At 36.8% G+C, this 15,981-nt stretch overlaps 2 protein-coding genes across 3 annotated transcripts; one reads left to right on the forward strand and one right to left on the reverse strand.

Annotated features, from left to right (window-relative positions):
* On the forward strand, positions 1 to 7,864 carry mlx (MAX dimerization protein MLX). 2 transcript variants are annotated; one of them, XM_081377324.1, is made up of 8 exons: positions 1 to 116; positions 1,295 to 1,334; positions 1,452 to 1,541; positions 2,041 to 2,150; positions 2,776 to 2,878; positions 2,986 to 3,085; positions 5,030 to 5,231; positions 6,469 to 7,864. In XM_081377324.1, exons 1-8 carry the CDS (start codon positions 75 to 77, stop codon positions 6,523 to 6,525), a joined length of 744 nt encoding a protein of 247 aa, XP_081233450.1. In that variant the 5' UTR covers positions 1 to 74; the 3' UTR covers positions 6,526 to 7,864. The 2 variants fall into 2 exon arrangements, with proteins under 2 accessions (XP_081233450.1, XP_081233451.1); XM_081377325.1 differs by having other exon boundaries at positions 58 to 116; positions 1,298 to 1,334.
* psmc3ip (PSMC3 interacting protein) lies at positions 6,860 to 12,125 on the reverse strand. The gene is made up of 8 exons (XM_081377350.1): positions 11,937 to 12,125; positions 11,684 to 11,784; positions 11,406 to 11,495; positions 11,188 to 11,299; positions 10,946 to 11,091; positions 8,583 to 8,636; positions 8,224 to 8,283; positions 6,860 to 8,086 (listed from the first exon to the last, which is right to left on the reverse strand). Exons 1-8 carry the CDS (start codon positions 11,956 to 11,958, stop codon positions 8,030 to 8,032), a joined length of 642 nt encoding a protein of 213 aa, XP_081233476.1. The 5' UTR covers positions 11,959 to 12,125; the 3' UTR covers positions 6,860 to 8,029.
* Between the last annotated feature and the right edge of the window lie 3,856 nt (positions 12,126 to 15,981).

Here is a 15,981-nt window from a genome sequence, read left to right on the forward strand (position 1 = left end):
GAGTCTTGACTGAGGATCAGGTAATGGCCACTAGGGGGCACAGTTCGTAATATCCCGTCATTGTTTATTCCAAAATGACGGAAAACAGCGCGTCGCCGGAGGATCCCTGGCTAAAAGTAAGAAAAACTATTCAGATAAAGACCGTCTGTTGATTTTAAACAGTCGTTTTCTTCAAAATCGACTTCGTAACGTGTGTTTCTGTTCATCTGTGTAACGTTAGGTCTGCAACGGTTGGTTTCACTTTCTAGCTCAGCTTGCTAGCCTTAAAGTTCAGCAAGTCAAAAGAAGAATTACAGCTTCCCACATGTCCGTGGTCTTTAAATGTAGTATATTTAGCGGTGATTTAGACTAAAAAGTCACAGCAGAAACGCGGCCAAAAAACGGTTCTGTGTTTAAAATATCCATTTATGTTGTAAATAATCGAGTGGAGGCTGTGTAACAGATGTTTAAGAGTTGAATCCGCTAAGCTAACTTGCTTATTGGATACATTGGCTGTTATTCTGACTATTTCAAAACGCATACACTAGACAGATCATTTTGGGGCATCGAACGACCGAATCGACTCTCCAGAGGGACACGGTTCGATTCAGTTCTCTTTTGTTCCTCACTATACAGACCCTTTCCAAAAAAATTAGAATATCATGGAAAAGTTTATTTATTTCCATAATTCCATTCAAAACGTTAAACTTCCATAGATACATAATTTGGGCTTCCAGCTCATAAAACCCACGAAAACAGGATTTAAAAATGAAATCACACAGTAATTACACAGTGATACCATGGTCATTGAACCAGATTTTGGTTCTTTTGGCAGTGTGGGTAGGTGCAAATCTGCTCAAATAAACAACTAAATACTTGAAATCGTTTAAGTTGTGGGCCCTGAATCTATAATCTATGGAAGTTTAACGTTTTGAATGGAATTATGGAAATAAAATAAACTTTTCCATGATATTCTAATTTTTCGGAAAGTGTCTGTATTTATTCTCTTGAGTTCCTGCCGCATATTCATAAGCAACGAATAAAATATGCCCTCTTTTCCACAAGCTGTAATGACAGCTTGACAATATGACAATGATTGCTCAATCAGAGAGTTTGGAGAGAGATTAAATATTACCTTTCAAAAGGGTTTATTTGGGACACCTCACAGTGGGGAGTTAGAGGTGTCCTAGTAAAAGGCGAAAGGGACAGCTCAGACTCAGTTTGCATATGTGATCATTAGTTGGCTGGTCTCTGAATGTTTAGTCTGGCTGGTTTTGACTGTTCTTCTGTTTGTCTTTCTGTCACCATGTCTCAGCAGACAGATGGCACCTTCAGCGACAACGGCTTCGATCACAGTGAGTACTCAACTACACAGTTACAGACTACATTGTGTTTTTCAAGATGAAGGTTAGACTTCAGGTTATAACACTAGGTTATATATCTACTCATATTTAAATTTCCATATCTTTAAGGTTTCTTTGCCGAAAATGCTTGCAAAGGAAGTTTGGTGTCAAGAGCCAACAGCATCGGATCCACAAGTGCCTCTTCAGTACCAAACACAGGTGATGATACTACAAATCTCAATCATCTAATGTCAAACATGGCCATTTTTGTTTACGTTGATAAATAACCTTTGCTCTAAAATTGCTCCCCTTTTCTGGATGGTTTTCCACTGTTACATTTGACAAGAAATCGAAATTCAACTTTTTCTAAATGCATGTCAATCGTTATTGTGAAGGATTCATCTATACATTTCATTCTTCTTGTTTTTGACCTTGTAATTTTTAATAAATGTTGTAACTGTATCTCCTCTCCGACATATGCGGGACTTCTCTAATCATTTAGCATTTGTTTGCCTCCGTTTTTTAATTCAACGCCGACATCTCAAAATCCAATCAGCCAAGTCTCCGTCCTATATATTATAATTTTTTTCGATAATCTGTTACACTTGGATGTACGTCATAATTAGAAAGAAAAAAAAGATGTGTTGATACTTTAAAGACAGATAATAAATCATGACCACTGGTTGCTAACAGATGGTTGTTCTCCCCTTTGGTTTAGATGATGAAGACAGTGACAACAGACATGAGACGCCCTATAAGGAGTCGTATAAAGACCGGAGGAGACAGGCACACACACAGGCAGAGCAGAAACGCAGGGATGCCATCAAGGTAAGACGACTGGGAAGAGCAGATTGTTTTCAGGCTAACAGACAAGACATGGGAGATAGTAGCACAGTCTTTTCTGATTTCATATTACGGACGCCACGGGAACCCAAGTACTTGGAAGTGATGGCAATGATCAACCATAAAAGCACAATAATTTCAAAACACTTCATTTTTAATATTGCGATGGTGGTCTTGTTTTGATTTGCTTGTCTGACAGCAGCTGTACACGGTGACTCTCAGTTCAGGGCAGCAACGGTGCTCATAAATCTGTTTAGAGAGGGCAAACATGGGACACGTTATGTTTAAATAATGGGAGAAAGCGAGCCTGATGCAATGAAAAGGAACAGTGCCTTGAGATGCAGTTTAAAAAGTTTATTTAAGAAATATTGTAAAATTACAATACTAATTTTTATGGTCTTCATTTTCTAACATTAAATAGCCAAGATAATATATATTGACGAAAAACCACAGGGAGCCCTTCTATTTTGTTTTCAACAGCCAGTTCATAAGCGCTTCTTGGTAGGCACACGTTGTTTTCCCAAATGCCCGTTATAAGCGACCCAAACTGCAGAGATACTGTGAACCGAGTGATCACTCAAAGGTGTCTGTATGGATCTCTGTCCCACAGAAAGGCTATGATGACCTGCAGTCTATTGTGCCTACGTGCCAGCAGCAGTCTGACTTCTCCATGGCCACACAGAAGATCAGCAAAGCTACAGTTCTGCAGAAGAGTGAGGGGACCTTCATTGTTGCCTATTAATATTTCCTTGTAACATGTCTTTTAGTCCGGAATGGAAAAGCTCAGCAACTCTGTGTATGTGTGTGTGTGTCTTCACAGCAATTGACTACATTCAGTTTCTCCACAAAGAAAAGAAGAAGCAGGAAGAGGATGTTTCCACACTTAGGAAGGAGGTGATGGCGCTGAAAATTATGAAAACGTGAGTGGTTGGTTATTCAGCCGGAAACATATTAAGCTGCTTAAGTTGACAAATATAGTTCCACTTATTCTCCTGCAGGGCTGTTTTTGGGTGACATAGGGCTTTAACTGACACTGTCACTCTTCTGCCAAAAAAGATAACACCCTTTAAGACCTTTGAGAGAGGGAGAAGTCTTCACATACTAATGTGGATGTTTTTTTTAACAACTAGCTTAAATCTTTTAAAAGTGATTCATTTCCGATATTTGCATTTACACTACACACTTGGCCAAGAAAAGCTTAGGTTGAAAAGGAAATTGAAATGGCGTGATTTGATGGATGCAGTCGAAATGATAATGCAAGCTTTTGCTTTCTGCACCATCTTTAAAAGTTGCTCCAAAGGCTCAAAAGACACAAACTTCAGCATGACTCCTCTGGGTTGAGCCTTCTTCGCCCATTGCGCTATTGAAAAGAGTCATGTGATCACAGTTGGTGTCCACCAAGGTTATTATAGTTTTGCATTTTTAAATTAGTTTTTATTTTAATGTAATTTTCGAATTTCCTATAAATTTCAGTTTTAGTTAGTTTCATTAATGGTTTTGTTAGTTTTAGTTTAGTTTTTATTTCGTGAGCACATTTCTGTTTAGTTTTTATATATTTAGTTTTAGTAATTTTAGTTTAGCAGAGTAAACAGAACACTTCCAGTTAAAGACATTTAATTTCAGCATAGTTTAATGTTTGCAGTTTACAGTTAACTCTTGTGGAAAACCTCTTATTAATAAAAATAAAATAATTGTTTTGAGGATGAACAAAGAACCAAACAAATGCAACTAAAAAGTAAAAATTATTCATTCATACTCATTCAAATTAAAAATGAAATATTGTTAAATGTGATGTATAAGAAAAAGATATGTGTATGATTATTCTTTAAGGTTATTTCTTTGATTAATCCTTTCAAACATTATTCTTGTATTGATCCACTTATGCTTTTTTGTCTATTGCATTGTTTAAAATCATATACTCATATTCAGATGTTCTATTCAGACCAGACATTTAGTAGGCCTATACTTCTACTCTGAAAAATGTATGTCTATTTCTGGGCTATAGACATGCAATTCGTTTTCTTCCGTTTTCTGCTCAGTGTGGTATCTTGTCTAATATGTGTGGTAGGCCTATCTTGTTTAGGCTAGTTTCACATGAGATGGTCATCTTACCTGGAATTAAGGTACAGCTGCATTTGCATAAGGTCTAGACATGATGGAAATACTTAGCCAATTTGGCCATTTCTGCTTCTTAGGGCTGGTTCACAAAGAAAGCGGTTTTGCTCTGAAAAATGGAAAAATGACACGGGCACAGTGGAGTGGGGAAAAAGCGCAAGGTCTCGATACGCGTCTTTTAAAAGTTGAACTTATTTTAACTTGAGTTCCACGTTTTTAGAGCGTCGTGTCATGCACATGATGCTGCAGAAGACGCGAGACTCAAGCGCAACGGTCATACATTGAAAAATAAAGTAGCGCAGTGGAATGGAAAAAAAGTGATTTTCCGGTAAGCTAAAGGATGAAAGCTTATTAATAAAAACTTATTATTATTTTGTTTCAGTTAGTTTTTCAGTAACTGTTGTTAGTTTCGTTTCATAAATGATTTTTGACCAATAGTTTTAGTCTTAGTTTCAGTTTTCGTTTACGAAAATAACCTTGGTGTCCACCTTGGTGAGTTGACGTCATTCGCCACCAACGCTTTTTCAATGACATATAACCCGCATTGACGGGAATATCTGATCAGATGTATTTCCACATATGAATGAGGCCTGAAATCGATCTGAGAATATCAGAATCCCATGTGCTTTTTTCCTGCTTACACGTTCGAATATCCGATCTGTGCCACATGCGAGGGAAAAAAATCAGAATTGGGTCACTTGAACCATGTAAAATGTGGCCTAATTGACGCTCTGTGGTGTTTGTTTCAGGAACTATGAGCACATTGTGAAGGCCCATCAGAATAACCCTCAGCAGGGCAGCGAGCAGGTTTCAGATCAGGTGAAGTTCAGCGTGTTTCAGAGCATCATGGACTCTCTATTCCAGTCCTTCAATGCTGCAGTGTCAGTCAGCAACTTTCAGGATCTCTCTGCCTGCGTCTTCAGCTGGATCGAGGAACACTGCAAGCCACAGGTAGCACACATTTAAGGCCTATTCACAGCTGAATTATGACATGCACAACACCATTTTGTCTTGAATGTGTCTTAGAGCAGGGGCTCTCGACATTTTTGGATCCAAGGCCCGCTGTTGTCCACAACAATATTCAAAGTCCCCGTGACTTTTCCAGTGATTTGATTTACTGATAAGGATTAAGAATAAAAAAAAAAAATAGTTTTTACAATTTCTACTTGATAAAATATTTTAGAGCTTGGTACAACTAGAAAAAAGTATATTCATAAAATATAATTTATACCATGATCTGTCTGAATACTCGATTCTGATTGGCTGGAAGGTGTGCAATAAGACAGTTTAATGCCAAGTCAGTTGAATCACCGTTCTATATTAATTTGCTGTTTTCATTGAAGCGCACACACACACAGAAACTGGTCAACGCTGCCCCGTGACTTTTAGTAATAAAAAAGCTTCGCTACTGAATTGCTACATTATATTCTCAGCAACATGTAGGTTACTTCGCCATTTTGAAGTAATTAAACTCACAGCTTCGTTGTTAATAGAGAGAGAGAGAGATGCTGTACAGATGCAGGTACGCATCTCTCTCTCTCTCAATAATTAATTCAAATAAATGCTATAATTCATTCAAATAAATGTGATCTTACACACTATTTATCTCTGTGTCGGATTCAATGCGGGAAGAATGCTAGATCTAAAGAGCCGTAATGTATGAAAATAATCATAGATTTTACCCTTCCGGTCAAATATTGCGCTGCAAACATCAATAACAGATTTATGTTGTCAATGATGGCAATTGTCCATGGTATGAGTGTTATTACATATTATATAATTTTGTTAATATGTAATGATATAGAATTTTATTATATTACATGACTTTTCCAGGTCTTGAAATCACACTTTTAAAATAAGGCTTCCTCATATATCCAGGTTTTTTTAGACAGTGGGAACCTTGATGAAGAAAAAAAAGTTGTTGATGTGCTAAATTAAATAAGAAATATCATGTTTGGGTGTTTTAGCTCGTTTTAAGTCTTGTTCGGTCTCATTTTAAATCAGTCATCTAGAGGTTCCCATAGAGGTTTGCTGAGGCCCCCTAATTGAAGAACCACTGTCTTAAAGGACATTTACACTTGCTATTTTTATGATCAGATAGCTTTGGTTTTTCTGTCATTCACTGGCACAGGCTTAGATAAACATCGAAAACTCCCTGACTGACCATGTTTTTCTGTATGGTTGACAGACGCTGAGAGAGTATGTGGTGACTGTGCTGCAGCAGGTGAATAGTCAGCTGTACTGAAGCTGGCAATTCGTGTGTCCCTCAGGCTATCCTCTCACTCAAGAACACGGTCTCTCTTTCACACACACACTACTGGACTGGGGTGTGTTCAAGAACTCTGAAGAGATGAAGTAGCGCTTGCTCAAGTATTGACTGATTTTGTGAAGTGTTTATAGCAGTGATTCCAATCAATAAGTGTGGAAATGCAATAATTTAATAAGAGGAGTAAGAGGCTTTCCTCTAATAAGAGGGGAAAACATGTTTGTTATTGCATACTGCATCTTCGGTTTCCTCATTCATCTACCATGCAAGTTCTGTTTAGTTGTTGACAAACACACCTCAGTCCTAAAGTTTAATCATATGTATTTGTTTAATCTAAAGTTTCATCAGTATTCATATTTTCACAAGTCTGCAGGTGTGATGCTGAGAACTAGCATTTTAACAACCACAAATATGAGGAATACCCAGCTGTCCGACATCATCACACCCCAAGTACCGAGGTGTGAGATACGTCTCAGTTTGCTGCATTGTAAACCATACAGCTGTCTTTGAATGATTATGGTTGGCGTGTTGCATTCAGTTATCATCTTTACCTCATGTTTAAGTCGTTTTCCAAAGCACAACTACATATTCACCACTGCGAATAGCTTAGTGCTGGAAATGGGAGCTGAGAGGTCTAGTTACATTGTGATGCATCACTGTCAGTTCATTTTTACATAAAAAAACAGCTGTCCCGCATGCTTTGATATATTTAAAGTTAGGCAAGGCTGAGCCAACTTTGTTCATCTTTTAAGCCACTGTCTTTAGGGATGCTGTGACCAAAGATTGCAGGGTCGAAGCACAAATAATGGAAGATAAACCTCTTATTATCATTTTATGTAAATTTCTATTCAGCTGTGTGTAGCGCAATAATGTCCAGTGTTTTATTCTACATTTATGTTAATGGTTTGAGCTCTTGTGATCAGTATGTTTTGTGCTGCATAAGCTATCATTGAAGACACAGTCACTTCCGTGCGAGGTAGCAACTTCACATGGTGTGACCGCCCAATTCTATTTGTGTTTTAATGAATGTTAATTTAGGCATGATAAAAATTTGAGTCTACTCAGGACACAGAATATTTTTATGTATCGAGATCTTTTTTAAATAACAGACGATTGTACAAATCAACTGTTGTGACCTGTGCTGGAATAAGGGACATCTTTACAAGTTAAGCCATACAGTGAAGCGAAATGCTAGCTCACAGAAATGAGGCGAAGTCATGCTAAACTAGACTCAGTGCTTCTGCATTTCTGAAAATCTGGTTGAAATATTTTTGTATCAGTATACTTTTAATTGAAAAATAAACAATATTCAAACTTATGTACCACTTTTGTTCTTTCTTTTTCAACATAACTTTAATAAATAGAATTGTTTCTTAACAAAACAGTTATCTTGGTGTCACAGAATTCTCTGCATTACTTTCCAACCTTTCCAAAAGTCTGGCGTCCCAGCAACGGCATCTGAATTTAAACAGTGAGTCCTCCTTCAGATGTTGGGCATTGTCACTTTATGGTCCTCGTCTGTTTCAACCCCAGCCTCCTCCTGATTTCAAACACATACACAAGATGAAAAGGGAAGACTCAGATAGGCAACATCAATAATAAAAAAAAATAACATGCTGAGAGAGGTCCAATGTTTTTCATTTGCCAGTAAAACAATACTCAAAGGGAATTACTCACCAGAAACTGTTTCTTGCTTTTTGGATACCCCTCCAAAATAGCTCCAACCATATCAGAAACCTGGTAGGTAAAAAGGAAAAAAAAAATACTTTTCTTTTCAGGGTACAAGAGCCTTTCAAGCTAAATGGCTGTTTAGTGTAGGAGGTTATATAGCACTATAGTATCAGGTATTGTTTGCTAGGACAGTTCAGTCGAAACCAGTGTGCAGTTTCCATTCGTACATTAATGAACTATGGTGTTGATTAAAATAAGATGGAAATTATTGCACTTTCATTAAGGCACAGTAGTAAAGATTTTCAGGCATTTTGTCTCCTGGGCAGAATTTGAAGTTGTAAATAGATGTTTTTATGGATCATTACCATTCTCTTTCTCTTCCTCCACTCTTTCACATAAATCTCTCTCTCCTTGGAAACCTGGGGGCCAAGAAATACATTTGTCAGCAACATAAGCATAATATATTGTTGACTGCCTCAAGACAGCAACATTATCTTCATAAACTTCAACTAATGAATCAAACATATTCCAGATATGCTAGAAGGCTCTAGTTTGCTCTTTTTGAATTACTATTTAATGGGCAATCCTCAATAATAAGGTTGGCTTGGGGCCGGTGTGGGAGAGATTCAGGTTGGTGGATGGAACAGTCATTTGCACTGATTGGGCACTACATTATGAGTTCATTAATCATGTATAAGGCTGCCAAATGTTAACACTTGGTTTTCTGTCATGTATTGAATATTGTTGTAGAATCAGCTAATTCAAATGTCACTAAGGTAATGACATGTAACTGCTTAAAGATGTCGAAACTGAGACTTTGGATGCGGTCAGACTGTCAGTCCAAATCCGATTTTTGTGCTTATCCGATTGAAATCCGATCAGATTTAGCAAATAAATAAAAAAAAAGCATGAAATGCGATTTTCACAAATCCGTTTCGAGTTACATTCACATGTGGTCTGAAATCCAATTTAGATAGCATTTATGGAAATCCGTTTCAGTCTGACGGCTCTGATCGGATTTCTCATGCTTTACGCTAATTTCTCACACCATGAAAAACATTGTTTTAGGAAACATGCTGAAAGTCGCTGAAACAAAGCTATGTTGTTGCAAAGTGCCGGACGAGCAGAAAATGACAAAATAATGGAGATGTTTTGAAACCGGCAGAGACGACAGCACAGAATAAAGTCATGCATACCATCATCCTACATTTCAAAATCCATTTCAGGGGATACACGTTGTCATGTTGTAAATAAGACGGCATCTGTATCACTTTTTTTTTGTGGTGTATACCCTACAGTACCAACGCGACTCCATTGTCATAGAAACCAATGCAGATATTCCGGGAACCGAAAGAGCGGCATGGGACAAACAAATCGGTTGCGATACAAAATGTGGACAGTCAATAATTTAGATCAGATTCCAATCGGATACAGATTTGGACTGACGCATTCGTGAACGTAGCATTTGAGAATGTTTTCCACCACAGTTTTTCCTGCAAAGGTGCATGTACGAATTTGTAGCCGTCATGGAGTTACACTAACGTTAGGGTTTTTTATTGTAAAGCAAAGTTAAGGTTAAAATATATACACTACCATTCAAAAGTTTGGGGATTGCATGATTTATGTTTTTGAAAGAATTATCTATTGCTTAACAAGGCTGCATTTATTTGATCAATAATGCAGTAAAACAGTAAAATTGTAAAATATTACAATTTAAAATTACTATTTTAATGCATTTTAAAATGCAATTTATTAATGTAATGGCAAAGCTAAAGAAACATTTATTATCAAGGTTAAAAACGTGTATATTTATCTACAGTACACATACATAAACTGATCAACTCCAACTCTTTCAGATTGTTTGATGAATAGGAAGTTTTCTTTGATTATTTTATTTTATTATTTGAAATATAAAGCTTTTGTCACATTATAAATGTCTTTACTGTCACTTTTGATCAATTTATTGAATCCTTGCTGAATAAAAACTTAATTCATTTTAAAAATACATTATATTTTGACCCCAAACTTATGAATGATAGTTATATATTTAAAAAAAAAGCATGTTGCTAAAAATAAAATGTATCCATTTTTGGTGGGTCTAAGAGCAAAAATGCTGGCAGGGTAAGTAAAAATATGAACTACTAGTCTGACTTGGCAAGCAGACAAAATCCTTACTGTTACGATTACGATTAATCGAAATGAAACCGCACACGATTTGGCAAAGCCTGCCGTTATTTTATGTGCAGCTTGTCAGTGAAGTACAGCTCTGTAATCAGTAGTAAATGCTGCTCCATCTGAACGCCAGAGGGCACTCTCACGCAGAAACTCCAAATGTGCCCAGCCGGAGAAGTAGACAACACACTTTATTCCAGGAAATCCCTATGGGCATCATACTATTGCTGTAGCTGCTTTTTTAAATGTTGTCTTTTGTTGGACAAAAGGTTCATAAATGCTTCTCATGTTTGGAAAGATGTTTGGCGTGTGTTGCTTTTTCAAATTCATATTATAAGCGGCTCAAACTCGCAGTGATTCCAGATGGAGCAGCATTTACTACTGATCACAGAGTTGTCCGTCACTGACAAGCTGCACATAACAAATAATCGCAATAAACCAATTCGGTTTGAGTGCGATTTCATGTTAATTGCGACCAGACTAGATCCTGCATCGTTCATTTGACAAGCCAAGGCCAAAAGATCAGCAGACATTGAAGAACACAGTGATTTCGAACCTTCTGCCTCTCCTCAGGGGTCACATGGTTTGTAGCGGACTTGATTTTATCCAGCCTCTCTCTGTACCCAGAACACTCTGCCTGCAGCTCCTGGATCTGTGCCTTCATCTCTACTGTGGTTAATGAGCTGTTCAACTCCTTCAGCTCTGTGGGCAAAAATATGAACGTTTTATCAAACACTGGCAGTCTGTGCACAAGTTCAAACCATTCATCTTTCCCAACAGCACAATTTAAGGGCACACCTGAATCAAGCTGCCTGCAGCTCTGTGAGATGGTCTGTACTTCAGTGCTGATCTCCGCAATACGGCTGTCCATCTTCTTAAGTTCAGCATCACTCACATCTGCAAACTGAGACTGAAGGGACAGAAGGGACATCTGTCAGGCTGATTCACAAACACTGGTTCTTTTATAACACGGTAAAACCTCCATCCAATTATATTATATGTGGAATCACACTGACCTGATCTGCAAAGTAGATCTTCTGCTTTCCATAGACTTTCTCTTTAATCTTTCCCTCCTGGGCAAGCTGATCCATCGCTTTGACCACAGCCTGTGTAAGTGCAAAAAAATAGTGACTAATAGTGATCACGCAGTACACTCAATCAAACAACTGCACTAATGACCACATTTAAGGCATACAGTGAATACCACAAAGAGCTCTTGAGAGATCACAGACTCTTAACTGCTGGACAGATGTCATCAAAACAAAAGAGTTTAATCCGAAATGTTGCTTTTTACCGTTTTACCCAGACCACACTGCTTCTGTAGGTTGGTAAAAACATCCTGAGCACTATAGGGTCTGTTTTTCTCATTGAGGTAAGCGAGGATCTGTGCGACACCTGTGTGTGTCAGAGAGAGAAAGATGCAAATCGGATGCATTATAGATGATTATTTTCTAGCTGCGTAACGTTAGTGCTATATCATTAATACAATTACAACCAAATAAAGACATAACACGTTCACTCGTGTAAGTTAAAGAAACATCGCGTACCTGAACTGTCTTTTTTGCTCATTGTTTATTCAGTTTAGATCTGTCGACGATCTGCTGCACTCTTGTGTTGTTTACTTCAGTCAGCTTTCGCGCGCCGAGTTGAATTGTGGGTCTACGTCATCTCGAAGACGCCATTTGTCCAGTAAAACAAATTGTGGGAGTGCTCCCTATGCCCTACTCCCTTCGATGGCAGAGCCCTTGAAGTGGGGGAAAATGAGTAGGGGGGGCTCTTGCGTCCAGTGTTACCAACTTAGCAATTTTGTTGCTAGATTTAGCAACTTTTCAGACTACCCTAGCAACTTTTTTTTTCAAAAAGCACCTAGCAACAAATTTAGCAATTTTTAAAGTTTATTTGGCAACTTTTAGCAACTTTTGGAAAGTGACTCTAATCCAAACAACACTCGCAAGGGCGTGGTGAGCTGGTAAGGGCACCACAACTTCCAATAGGAAATTTGAACTGCAATAGTCACCGTTCTACCTGAAGAGGTTGAACAGCCTTTTTACAGCATATATTGTAGAATTAAAACACTTTAAAAAAAAAGTATATATATATATATATATATATATATATATATATATATATATATATATATATATATATATATAAAATTTCTTTAACAAACAATAATATCTACGTATTTCATAATGGCGTAGTTTTGCTTTGCGATTACGTAATGACGTCATAACGCTATGACGTCACAACGTCATTTAGCAACTTTTAGCAACAAATCGATCTGCCTTTAGCAACTTCCCCTGAAAATTAGTTGGCAACACTGCTTGCGTCAGTTGTAGCCGTTTGGATTGGAACCTATGTTCTATGATGACTAATGTGTGTGTGTGTATTTCTCTGCTCTCAACTTTAAAACTTGCCGTCTCATCTTTGGACCCAGCCTGCATAACGTAATACATTTCTTACCTATTAAACTTATTTAAACAACATGACGAAAATGTGACAAAACAACTTTTGCTCGGGTTGTAAGTTAACTCGAACTCTCCCGCCATCTGGCTTTAAAAATGAATCACGAGCTGGGTCACGTGACCATAAATAATAGAATTACTTCCTTGAAGTGAGTGAGCATCGCATGTACACTCTACACTACCCATCAACAAACGCCGGCCTTGTGGAAGGGCCCTTCGTGAAGGGATCCAGTTGTTCCCCAAGTGCCCTTCCAAGGCGCAAAAATCCGTTTGGAATTTGCCCACACATGTAACGTGTTGGATTTTCTTTCTATAAATATGTGTAATAGGTGCATTTGTGAGCTTAAATATGATTTAAATAAAAAAAATACATCAAAATTTAGCTTATCTAAGAAATCACTTAAGAAAACAATGTCATTACTATGAAATATAACCTTCTAATGTGCATAGAGTGATCTTTGCCACTGTAACTCCTATACATCTTTAATTTTTGTTAGTTGATTTTTAGACAACATAATTCGCTCCGTGCACAAAATGGCGACCGTTGACGTTTCGAACTTGAGTGTGTGGGCCAGTACTTCCGGTGATCTGACAGCCAGAGCGGGAGACAGCAAGAGCGAGAGACAACAGCGACCGAGGTCCATTACCACAGCGATGTTTTTCACATTGAGTGTTTTTAGGATTCATGAGAGGTGACTTGCCTTTCAGAGGGTGACAGCCTCAGCACTTGATTGTTGTGTGCCGTTATGTACCATGTCGTCACGTTACTTATAACAGAGAAGTCAGCTTTCATGCATTCCCCGTTGACGCTGCAGAACGGGCATGAGTGGATACAGAAGATCCGGAGGGATGACTTCAACCCGACCAAATTTTTAAATGCATATCATTTTCAGTGCGTTTCTATGCTTTCTATTACTGCATTTATTTTGTGCAAGTGAGATGAGTAAAGACCATCTGTTTAATAAATCATTATCTGTCTGGTGTTTATATGCAGCACATACAGTATTTTACTATGAGTAAAATATACACAAACTTACCCATATTAAATTGTTTGTCGTACCATACAGTTAAAAATGTTAAATATGTGATAATAATATTGATCGAGCAATAGATGTAAGTAAAAACAGTAGTCAGATTAATGAATGAAATACAACTGTTCACGAACAGAAGATTGTATTTGACTCATGCTGCATACGCAATAACAATTATGCCTACTGTAAATGGGTCAATGACGTGACGGGTCTTTTTTTTTTGTCCAAAGGCCTTAATAATAATAAAAAACAAATATATAACATCCAAAGTATGTAAGGTAGTACAACTTGATCTCTTTTACTGAATCCAAAAGGTTTTAATTATATTATACTACATATAAAGGTATTTTAAAGATTTTGAAGTGTCAAAAAGTCATTCGGTAAAACCGATATAGTAAATATTTAAATGGAATAATATTGCTTTTAATAACTAAAGGAACTACAATAATACAAATACAAGGCTCTTTTTTTTTTTTACATTTCCCCTTTTCTCCTTTCCCTGTGCAATGTTTTACTTGAATATGTTGGAGTGTTTAGAGTAGTCCAATAAATGATTACATTTATGAGATCAGTGATAATTTGTTTTAATTTCTTCTGTGGTACACACTATATACTATCTCAACATCAATGTCAAATCCGTTTTTAACTTTCAAATCAGTGGTTAAACCAATGACTTTTTGGTGAGATTTTTTCCATCTTGTAAAAAATGACAAAAAACAGTGTTAATTGATTGTACAAACCACAAAATCTTAAACTAAAAAAAACTAAGTAAACTAAAAAATGGTTTCAAATATAGTTAAATCTCCATTCTATTTTTTTTTTACACTTTTAAAAACCTTATTCGTCAATGACCCAATAGAGTTATAACTACGATTAGAGTTGTTTGCATAAAATGCACCGTGAACATTCACATGTTTGCCCTGTGATAGGCTGCCTACAATTTATCTCCATAAATACTATTTTCTCAATTCTGCGCATATATTTTTACTTACATCAATCGCTCGATCAATATTATTATCACATATTTTGCATTTTTAACTGTAGGTACCACAAAAAAAATGTATGGGTAAGTTTGTGTATATTTTACACACGTAGAAAAATACTGTATGTGCTGCATATAAACACCAGACAGATAATGATTTATTAAACAGATGGTCTTTACTCATCTCACTTGCACAAAATAAATGCAGTAATAGAAAGCATAGAAACGCACAGGTGAAATACACTGAAAATTCTGCATTTAAAAATTTGGTCGGGTTGAAGTCACCCCTCCGGATCTTCTGTATCCACTCATGCCCGTTCCGCAGCGTCAACGGGGAATGCATGAAAGCTGACTTCTCTGTTATAACGTGACGACATGGTACATAACGGCACACAACAATCAAGTGCTGAGGCTGTCACCCTCTGAAAGGCAAGTCACCTCTCTTGAATCCTAAAAACACTCAATGTGAAAAATATCGCTGTGGTAATGGACCTCGGTCGCTGTTGTCTCCCGCTCTGGCTGTCAGATCACCGGAAGTTTTCACCGGAAGTACTGGCCCACACACTCAAGTTCGAAACGTCAACGGTCGCCATTTTGTGCACAGAGCGAATTGGATAGAAGAAAAATTATTAAACATTTTTTTTACTAATCAGGCTATAAGAATGCTTATAATATTACCATATTGGTAAAACATTGGATCACCAATATGTTTTACCAATATCATCTATTAATGCAAGTTTTTCAAATTAAGTCTGCTGTTTATATTTAGAAATGAATTATAACAAAACATTTGGTCAGAATGACATTAAAAAGTTGCAACAAATAGAAGTTATTTGATTATAATTTGTACAAAAAATAATTTACTACTTTATAATTTACTCCTTTATTTTAATTATTTATTTAATTGTATTGCCTTTCACTACAGATTGGTTGTATATTATCCTGTAATATTGTATAATGAAAATATATATATATTTTATCAAAAAAGTGTTCTATTACAATAATAGTCCTTATTATTATACCAGGACAAATTATAGACTAGAATCATAATTTTGATTAGCTCAGTAGGTCACAAAATATCTGTTATAAGTCATCAATAACTACACATTTTACT

The sequence above is a fragment of the Scardinius erythrophthalmus genome (assembly GCF_964197995.2).
Source record: "Scardinius erythrophthalmus genome assembly, chromosome: 1".
Lineage (NCBI taxonomy): Eukaryota > Metazoa > Chordata > Actinopteri > Cypriniformes > Leuciscidae > Scardinius > Scardinius erythrophthalmus.

Coding starts and splice junctions, on each gene's coding strand:
- mlx (XM_081377324.1), top strand. CDS start 75: ATGACGGAAAACAGCGCGTCGCCGGAGGATCCCTGGCTAAAA. Junction 2,879..2,985: donor AGCTACAGTTCTGCAGAAGA/GTGAGGGGACCT, acceptor GTGTCTTCACAG/CAATTGACTACATTCAGTTT. Junction 5,232..6,468: donor AGGAACACTGCAAGCCACAG/GTAGCACACATT, acceptor TATGGTTGACAG/ACGCTGAGAGAGTATGTGGT.
- psmc3ip (XM_081377350.1), bottom strand. CDS start 11,958: ATGAGCAAAAAAGACAGTTCAG. Junction 11,785..11,936: donor GAGCAAAAAAGACAGTTCAG/GTACGCGATGTT, acceptor TGACACACACAG/GTGTCGCACAGATCCTCGCT. Junction 11,496..11,683: donor AGTGTGGTCTGGGTAAAACG/GTAAAAAGCAAC, acceptor GCACTTACACAG/GCTGTGGTCAAAGCGATGGA.